At 36.7% G+C, this 9,484-nt stretch overlaps 1 protein-coding gene across 1 annotated transcript; it reads right to left on the reverse strand.

Moving 5' to 3' along the window:
- Window positions 1-363: 363 nt before the first annotated feature.
- LOC114735673 (uncharacterized) lies at window positions 364-5,090 on the reverse strand. The gene is made up of 5 exons (XM_028923387.1): window positions 4,635-5,090; window positions 2,168-2,218; window positions 1,412-1,474; window positions 1,231-1,299; window positions 364-1,020 (listed from the first exon to the last, which is right to left on the reverse strand). Exons 1-5 carry the CDS (start codon window positions 4,929-4,931, stop codon window positions 730-732), a joined length of 771 nt encoding a protein of 256 aa, XP_028779220.1. The 5' UTR covers window positions 4,932-5,090; the 3' UTR covers window positions 364-729.
- Between the last annotated feature and the right edge of the window lie 4,394 nt (window positions 5,091-9,484).

The following is a 9,484-nucleotide window of genomic DNA, read 5'->3' on the forward strand; positions in this document are numbered from 1 at the left end:
TATTTCTTGTAAGGCCCAGTTCGTATAGGATAAATAGGCGTTTGATGTAGTACATTGAAGTTGAATAATCTGAATAATAATACAGAGTTATTCAGGAATTCCCAGGCCCACGTTTTACACGAAGTACCGTCATCAAGATGGAGAGAAGTCCACAGGCCGAAATCGCGGCCCACTGTGTCTCCAACTAATACCATGAAGCCCAGAGGCCCAAAATTCATAACAAATCATAGGAAATCAAAGCAGATCGTACAGGTGCCTTTGCCTTTTCTTTTTTTGTGCTTTAACCATATTGACCACTCTCCACAAGAATATTTGTATTCTGAAGTGGGATGAAGACGTCATAAATCTTGAAAGAGGAACAGCAAAAAAGAGAAACAGAACAGTTGAATTATCTAAATATGTGATTTACATTAATGTATATAGTAATATGATGATGAGGACGGATCCAGGGTTGCCCATTAGAATTTCGGACAACACAGAATCCTGTGAGAAGGGGAAAAAAAGAATTGAAGTTATGGAACAATGATGTTAGCAATCTCTACACTACCCACGGCACTTTCATAAATCAAAAAAACATTTCCTCGTACTAAAAAGAAGTGACGAAACTGCACCTACGATATCATTAGAACAACCTACAAAGTCAGGACTGACATGTTCTATATATCTTATGACGACGCATAGTTGGAGAAATGATCTTGGTCTATAACACTGTGAACGTCCATTTCTTTATTAGCTTAAGCCATGTGTAGAAATGGGGCTTACATCCTCGTCCACGGGCAGGTTTAGATCAGGCAGCACGAAGGAAGCTTCTTGTTTATTAATCTCCTGAAGCTCGGAAGAGTCATTTGCTGGGGAGACACATGATGTATTATCAACCACAACTCGTGGTACACTTGTCGGAGACACAGAATGAGAAGTATGACACTGTGTGTCCATAGGCTGAGGTTGGTCGACCATGGCCCTGTCGGATGCCCCTGGGTTTGTATCGTGTTTCAAGTGTTGTCTTGACTCCCAATCAACCTGTTGAAACAGCAGATTCAGGAATAATTACATTCTTATTCTAATATATTGTACTCTTAAACCTATCAAACATAAAATAAGGGAAGAATCTATGACGCATTCACTTTGATCTATATTTTTCCCAGTAGGTTCAAACAAACATAAAAATGCATCAGAGCCAACAGAAAATCATTGTATTTAAGTAGCAAAGAATAAGAACAGGAATGTCACCTTCATTTTCTTTAGGCGTTCATTTGTTGCCCTGTGTTTCTCTAGAGTGAGACGCAGGGATGCCAATTCCTGTTCAAAAGTTACAACAGTAACAATAAGCAAAACATAAGAACTAGCTCCAATCAGAAGGATCAAGGACTCGAGCAACAGCAATTAGCCAGCAAGCGATTACGGGACATACACTTTTCAGATTTCTCCGTTCCTTTAACAACACACTCTCCTCCTCTTTCAGTTCAGCTAAAGTCTGCAAACACAGAAGGTTAACATTAATATATGCATGCAAGCAGGTAGCCAAGACAGCGCAATTATCAAGTATGAACAGACAGACACATTTAAAGGGTTTCTCAGACAGACACATTTAAAGGGTTTCTTCCACTTTAGATTACAGAAGGAGGTGAAAGAGGAGAAAAGGAGGACATAAACCCGCTCGCTAGTCACCAGTTCACAATATATGATATTATGGCTCATCTAAGCATTATTTTCATGACTATTGCCTAGAACCAGCAACCTTACAGGTTGAGCTGCAAAAGTATCTCCCTCAGTAGGTTTCTTTTAGAAAGATATTAAACCATCGAGTCATATATTTAATGTAGGACTGCTTGCCACCATTGAAAAACTTGTCCTTAGTTGTTGACAAGTCAATTCAATTACAAAGTGGGCAGACGATGCAAATTATATAAATTTTAAGAAACCCGCTTAACTGGCTCTCAATGTCTCCCATTGCTCTGTCACGAGCTCTCACATCATTTACTTCTCTTTTCCATTTTATATTTGTTATATTTTTGTTCATAGTATCATAGGGAATTCAGGCGACAGCATCTTATCCTTGATCCATACTAAACTCATTCTAGGAATTCCACAGCGTATCACAGTAACCTGAATTTCTCAAATAAGGAGAAGATGAAAATACAAATTTCTAAGCGTGTTCATATTTTACCTTTTTTCTTCTAGACTTCTTGGTGGTGGTTGTTTCGCTCGGATTAGCGGCCTGCAAGACATCAATTATATCTTTATATGCATTGAAAGAATGGGACAACAAATATTAACACCACTTTTAATTGGCGAAAAAAAAGGCACACAGTTAAGAATCATTCTAGAATATTGAAAACCAGAGTCCCAAAAAAAAAAAAAAATTGAAATCTGTCACGATGACAGGCTTTGTATGCCACATATTAAAGAGGTACAGAATGTGAATGGGAGTACCCTAAGTGGGACTGTGGAAGACTGGAAGGTAGAATCGACAAAATTTTCATTAGAGGGCCAAAAGAAAGTGTTAAGCTGATCTCAAACAAGAAATAAAGAATGTAACTCCACCATTCGATAGCATCTTTCTGCATAACACGGTACTCGATGTACTACATTTTCAAGTAATGTCGTCTCTTTTTTCAATTCTACCAGTCTATGTTTTTTGCCCAGTCATGTATGTAGTAAGTAATACACACAAGACAAGACGAGCGCCGACCTTTTTTTTTTTTTTTTTTTTAAAGATTAAACAAAGTTTTGTGTGTGTGCGTGTGTGTGTGTGAGAGAGAGAGAGAGACCTACTCTACTTGGCACCGATTGCTGGAGAATAGCAAGTGATAAAAAGGATGATGAGTTAGACAAATGTGAGAGAAGGAGAGGATTCTCCGGAGATGATAATACCTTTTATTTTCAGATCAAATCCAAAAGAAGAAATACATGTGTGATGCGTGTCTTCCGTTCTAACGAAGAGGGTGAGTGATTGATTATTGATAGCGATGCTTAAGATTAGTAAACACCAATGACCAACGAGCCAGCTTAAGTAGCTTCGTGCCATCAATTTGGTGACAAAAGTGGTCCCCACTCGGGGAACTACCCAAATCAAATGGCTCTTACCAACCATTTGCGTGGAATAGAGATAAGAACCGCCCATTTTTCTTCTTCTTCTTCGCCTTCTTTGCGGTTTCGGTCTCCATGGCCCCAAAACAAGACAAAGGCAGCTTCATTTCCCTGGGTTTTAGACTTTCAATCCCAGATGGCAAAAGAACAAACCTGTGATTTCTGACCTAACGGGCCCTACCAAAATATAAACAGGGCAGAATAACAGCCTGTCATTCTCAAGAATTACAGTCCCCCGCATTAAAAACTTTCCCAGCGTTTTGACTTTTCGCCCCAAAGCATCCTGTTAAAATATTTAACGTTGTCATGTTTCCCACGAAACCCAAGGGTTGCGATCAAGCTGTCATGCAGAGAGACTACTTCACTGAGCAACAGACACTCCACATTTTGTCTTTTACCCTTGCGTGTAAAACGACGACGTAGACAGGGAATGAAACGATAACGAACCAACATTCGTCCGTAGGGAACTAGCTCCATGCCGTGTGCCAGATCACACCGAATCATACCCCGCCCCAAATCCTTACGAAGCATTGCGAATGCCCTAAAAGTGCACAACCACCACCAATAACACACCAAACTTCACGCAGACCCATTTGCCGCGGAAACACGCCATCAAAAAACCAAAAAAGGCAGGCTACACGGGTGATTTTACAGAAGTACCCCTAACAGAGGTGAAAGTGAATGAGCGTGTCAGAGTCAGTTAAGTTAGTACGGTGTATGCGACTATCCGAGGGAGTTTCGGTTTTTCGGAACCTACATAGATGCACGGCATTTTTTTACTCCCCCGGATTTGACAATCCATGACTTGACGATAATGCCCTTAGCTGGAAGGGTGTTATCGTCATTTGAGGACAAGGCGTGACACGGCGCGTAAAAGTGGCGAGAAAAGGAGAGATAAGAGTCATTGAAGCCTCTGACTCCATGCGTTGAATGAAAGTCACCCATTTTCTCTGAAATGTTTAATAGGATCAGAATATTTTTCTCTCTGCATACATTGAAAAAGAAAGAAGGAAAAGTCATCAGTTGGAACCTCTAAAAAAAGGCGTCCCGGTGAATAATATTTGAGGAAAGGGAAAACAGACGGCGGCGGCGATGTTGATCGGAGTGACCAGGCTCCGGCGAGTGACGTGACTGAGCTGCCACGAGGGATTTTCGAACACGTGGAGCTCGATTATAAATCCGAGCGAGAGTAATGGAAAAAAAAGAAAGGAAAAAGAAAAAAAAAAAAAAAAAGGAAAAAACGAAAACAGAGAGACCAGATGGTGGCTGCCCATTGCCCGGAGGCCACTGGGATCACTGCGTCTCGTGGATTCGTCGAGGTAAAAATCGTATTCCATCAAGGGCATTTTCGTAAATTAAGATAAAATCTGACAGAACTTGCAAACACAGAGTTGCCGGGTCGTGCACTCGCCGCTCAACGAAGTCACACGACACGCCAACCGAATGCGTCAGGCACGCCGACTAACGGCCACCGGCGAGAGAGCCAGAGAGAAAAAAACAAAACAAGAAGAGAAAAAACAAAGAAGTTAGGAGAAGCAGCGAACCTTAGATCTTGAGGTTTTGAGGGGTTTTGTGGTACGGCTGGACTCTTCAGATCCGTCAGCGGCACCGCCACCGCTGGCAGAGGTGGCGCCGCTCCAGGAGAGAGGCGTGGTAGGGCTGGCTCTGGTCGGTTCATCTTTCTTGTGGGCGGAGGCACCAACGTGTCTGGGAGCAGACCTAGAACGGCGCTGACGAACGGTCCAGTGGAGTTGAAGACAGGGAGAGGTCTTGTCAGGAGGCGGCGGCGGAGGCTGTTGGAGGCGGAGAAGCATCTCGACGACGAGGGAGTCGTCGGACATGGCAAACTTGACCCAAATCGTCGTCGCACATGTGGACAGGAGGAGGAGGAGGAAAAATTGGTGTGAGGAGGGAGGCGTGGGGATTGCTGGAATATTGAATAATGAATGAGAAGAGAGAAAAGAGGGAGGCGTGAGAGAGATTTATATGAGAGAGAGAGAGTGGGGCTGTGTGTGTTTGACAAACCCTTGTCTCTGTGACTCTCTCTGATGAATCCTTCTTTCTCCTCACTCCCACATGTCGGGTCCACCACTCTCATACGTGGCTTTTTCAACTGTTTCCTCATCCACACTTCTTCTTCTCCGTCCCTTCAACAAAATATAAATATTTTTTTGTCATCAAGAAAAGATAAATAATTCATATTATCAGTTCCACTCAATTTATTTTGTTTTTTAAATTCATAATTTTTTTTATAAATTCTTTCTACTAAGTTTACTAAAGAGGTTTCTTAGGACTCGATCTTTCCTTGTCATGCAAGCCTTTAAATAAAAAACTAAATGATTGTTAGTTCAATTACTGAGTCCAATTCACTTTGTTGCTTAAGTGCCACCATTTATTTATCAGGAGAATTATGATAAGATTTTAAAAAAATAATTACTAACAAGCTTTAATAACAACGTAAGTAGTTTATAAGGACAAGTTTTAGAATAAATAATAATAATCTCTACGGTTTATTTTGTAACTATTTTTTTTCCTTAAAACCTCATTATAATTCTTTGTGATTTATTCTCTCAATTCACTGTGCTTTACTATTTATAACTAAGGATACATAAGAAGAGGACTAAAGGGTGTTTGGCTAATTCTAAAAGTGTTTTTTTAGAAGCATTTTTTTGTGAATCAAGATAAACTCCTTCACATGTTTACTTCGTATATCGTAAAAGTACTTCTGAAACTATGATTTTGTTGTTATCTAAATACCCTCTAAATAAGAATCATACAAGTAAAGACGCGGCGATTGTGGTTCCAGATGGAGGCTGGCGTGGACCAAGTCACCGCGCGACACAAAAGCGCTCTGTATTTTACGGTCTCAACGATGTATGAATTAACTTCTCCTAAATTATTAAATTTCCAATTCATCTGTTATTTGTATGTCACCGTAAATACTTATAGAAAGACTATAAATATTTTATCTTATTACCCTTATACGTTTAACTCTCTTTTACACACACATATGCATGCATATCAAGTGAAACAACATACATTTCTTCACTTTAAAAAAATTATCATTCTTAATCAAGAAAATCAAATCTATTTTTCACTGAATCCAATTATTGTGATAGTTTTTGATACGTCTCTTTTAAAGATGCCAAATTTTGATGTTACGAAGATCTATACTTTCCTGAGTTGTGACTTATGGATTTTTTTCCCTCAATGCTTATTATTATATTATAAATATAAATAATTAAATCAAGTCTTTCCAAAATTAGTCATGAATGGAAAATCCAGAACTTGTCAATTATAAAGAAAAAGAGGAAAGGGTTAAAGAAGTTGGGAGGGAAAAAAAACAAGAAGTGGGAAAGTTGATGATTTAACAGTGGAGAAAAGGAGGAAAAGGTTAAGGAGCATTGCTTGATCCCACCAAATGTAACTTTTTCATCAGTTTTGAACCTCACCGTGTTACTCAGATTATTCAGATTTAATATGGGTAGTCCATATTTAATTTTGTATATTTTTGTTTTTTAATTTTTTATTTAATAGGTACTTAATTCAAAAATAAAAATAATATCTCACTGTTAGTTTTTTTTTAATAAAAAAACTTTTATTTAAGAATTATTAGTTGAAAATTTTAAATCTGGACTATTAACATTATTTTAGATATATATATATATTTGAATGTTTCACTGCAAGATGAGTATTGCAATACTCATGGCCGCAATAGGCAACGACATTGGTTTCAAATTTAAATGCATAGTAAAGAAAAACAAATCGCATCACCCAAAAAAAAAATCACATACCTTTACAAATTTTTACTAAAAAGAGAAATACATTGTCACCTGCTTTAGGATTCATTTAAATGACTGCATACAGCTTTTCAATTGTGGTTTACGAAATACGAGATAAATTATAAAAAAAATTTATCTTAACTTACATATTTATAAATACTCATGAACGTAATTCTAAATATAATGGCAGGGTTTCTTGCTTTACTTGGCCAATATTATAGACTTTAATTTAGCACGCATATTTGTATGTGTTTACATGCATTGACTATCATAAGAAATTATATATTTTTTAACAAAAATTATTAGACGAGTTAAAATATCACTTAAAGAAGTATTTGTAGGATATTTTTTTAATAATATTGTAGTGTAGTCATATATGTGATTCTACATCACGAGAATAAAGTGGCCGAGAGTGGAAAGTAGGAGGACGGGAGATGACTCTTGCAGCAAGAAAGGGATCAAATTACAATATTTCTTGAAATTCAACATCCAATGTCTGTATATAACATATATGTTGCATAGTTATATTTTTAAAAATAAGTTAACATGTATTTAATACCTTAAAGTATTTTATAATGTAATTTTACATTTAGTAATTTGGGATGCTAGATATATCAAAAAATAATTTAAGACGTTGAACTCACCTCAAAAAGGCTTTAGAGTACTCACCAGGAAAAGAAATATGTTAGGATATTGTATGCATTATAAATATTTAGGATATTATATATACATGAAAAAATACTTCATGATGCTAAATACACCTTAACACCGAAAAAAACCCTAAATTATGATTGCATGTACATTTTCCAACTTTGTTCTTTTTCTTAGATTAAGTAAAAGGCTCCCCATGCCAAGAATTATTGCACAAAAATGCACTTTTTTAGACACATAAGAATAAAATCAAGAAATGTTTAGATGTCTTCATGCTCGGATCATAAATATAAGAGTGAATTGATAGATTTATTTTTGTTTTGTTTTGTTTATGAAGTTTTATAATTGTTTTTCAGAATTATTCCTATTAATTGTCTATACAAGAGAGTTTCCATCAATTAGGATAGTTTACGCTTTCTAACTCAAATGTAAAGATGAGATATTTTCTTTTAGAAAAATTAACACTATTTTTAATAAACCAATAACTCAATTAACTTTCTTAATACATACAAATCAGTTATTTAATTATCTACTATAAGTAAATCCGAACTCCTACATCAGCTTGGGTTTAGGAGGCTAATATCTACTTTTTTTGTATAACAATTTCTGAATAGGAGGTTAGGCTCGCATATAAGTCAAGAACAGAATGTTTGTCCATGCTTCACGAGTGGTGTGAGATGCCTCCCTAATGCTGTAGCAATCTTGGGAATCAAAGCTGCTTCTTTTAGCGAGTTTGTCTTGCTCTTCAATCGCTGAACCCAACAAGAAGGGTGGCTAAAACTAAACATAGTTTTAGAAACTCAATTTTCAGTAAATATTTTTCACTTCTATGAAACGGAGTTTTGCTTCCCATATCTCAAGTACTATCTCCGATCTTTAATATAAAATCTTGTTTGGCTTTTATGTTAGTTCTAAATATAAGACCTTAATACATTTTGTCTCTCATATTTATGTATTTTTTTTCAAGATAGTTCTTCTAACAATGGTAATTCTAGCTAATATATTTGATTAGCAAGGATATTTTAGGAAAGACAATACATATTCATTACGAATAACTAATTAACTACTTCTTTCCTTAATCTCTTCAAATTAGTCAACTAGTTTTTATAATTAGAACCAAAAATAGTATTTGGGTAACCTGAAAGGAGAATTATAATGAGATCTTAAAAAAAAAAAAATTACAAAACGAGTCTCACAAGTTGTCATTACAAATTGTTTAAGTTGCTACTGAGATTTCTTTAATAATTACTCCTCCGGTCCTTATTATAAGACCCCATTTGACTTTTTATTTGGTCCTAATTATAAGACCCAAATCCATTTTGTCTCTTTATTTATATATTTTTTTCCAGATAATCCTTCTAATAATGATAGTTTTAGCCAATATACTTAATTAGCAAGGATATTTTAAGAATGACAACACTTATTTATTACAATAACCAACTTAACTTACTTCCTTAATCTCCTCAAATAAGTCAATTGGGTCTTATAATTAGGATCGGAGAGTAGTTTTTTTTGGACCTTGTTGTAATTCTTATGATGATTGACATAAAATAAAAGAAGCAGCGCGGCACTTTCCCTTTTTTCCCAAGAGAGATGCCCAGATGCAAACTTCTGTACCCTTTCTTTTTGCTCTTTTTGCAATTTCCACTTTTAATTTTGCTTTCGCTTTTACAAATTACTGTGTTTGAGAAAATGATTTTTTAAAATTGGAATCAGCTTTCGTTTTCCATTCGCTGTCGGTCTATTTTCGCCACCTAAATCTCCACCGAACCCAAACCACCTGATCGTCACCCGCTCAACTACAGCACGTGACATGCCCTTCATTGAGAGCGCGTGAGCTTGAAATCAAACATGAGAAACATCCAAATTTCGGTTCGCTATGGGGCCGCGTGGCTCCCATCGCATGCCCACCAGGATCTTCCAAGTGTCCCCACTTCCGGTTACGGTGAATTAGAGAGCCA

This window comes from Neltuma alba, unplaced genomic scaffold, assembly GCF_004799145.2.
Source record: "Neltuma alba isolate B1F8T4 unplaced genomic scaffold, ASM479914v2 tig00013246_pilon, whole genome shotgun sequence".
Lineage (NCBI taxonomy): Eukaryota > Viridiplantae > Streptophyta > Magnoliopsida > Fabales > Fabaceae > Neltuma > Neltuma alba.

Excerpts from the sequence above, each read along its gene's own strand:
- LOC114735673 (XM_028923387.1), bottom strand. The coding sequence starts at position 4,931 with ATGTCCGACGACTCCCTCGTCGTCGAGATGCTTCTCCGCCTCCAACAG. Across the intron at positions 1,300-1,411 it reads AACGGAGAAATCTGAAAAGT|GAATTGGCATCCCTGCGTCT; the intron begins GTATGTCCCGTA and ends ACTTTTGAACAG. Across the intron at positions 1,021-1,230 it reads AACGCCTAAAGAAAATGAAG|GTTGATTGGGAGTCAAGACA; the intron begins GTGACATTCCTG and ends CTGTTTCAACAG.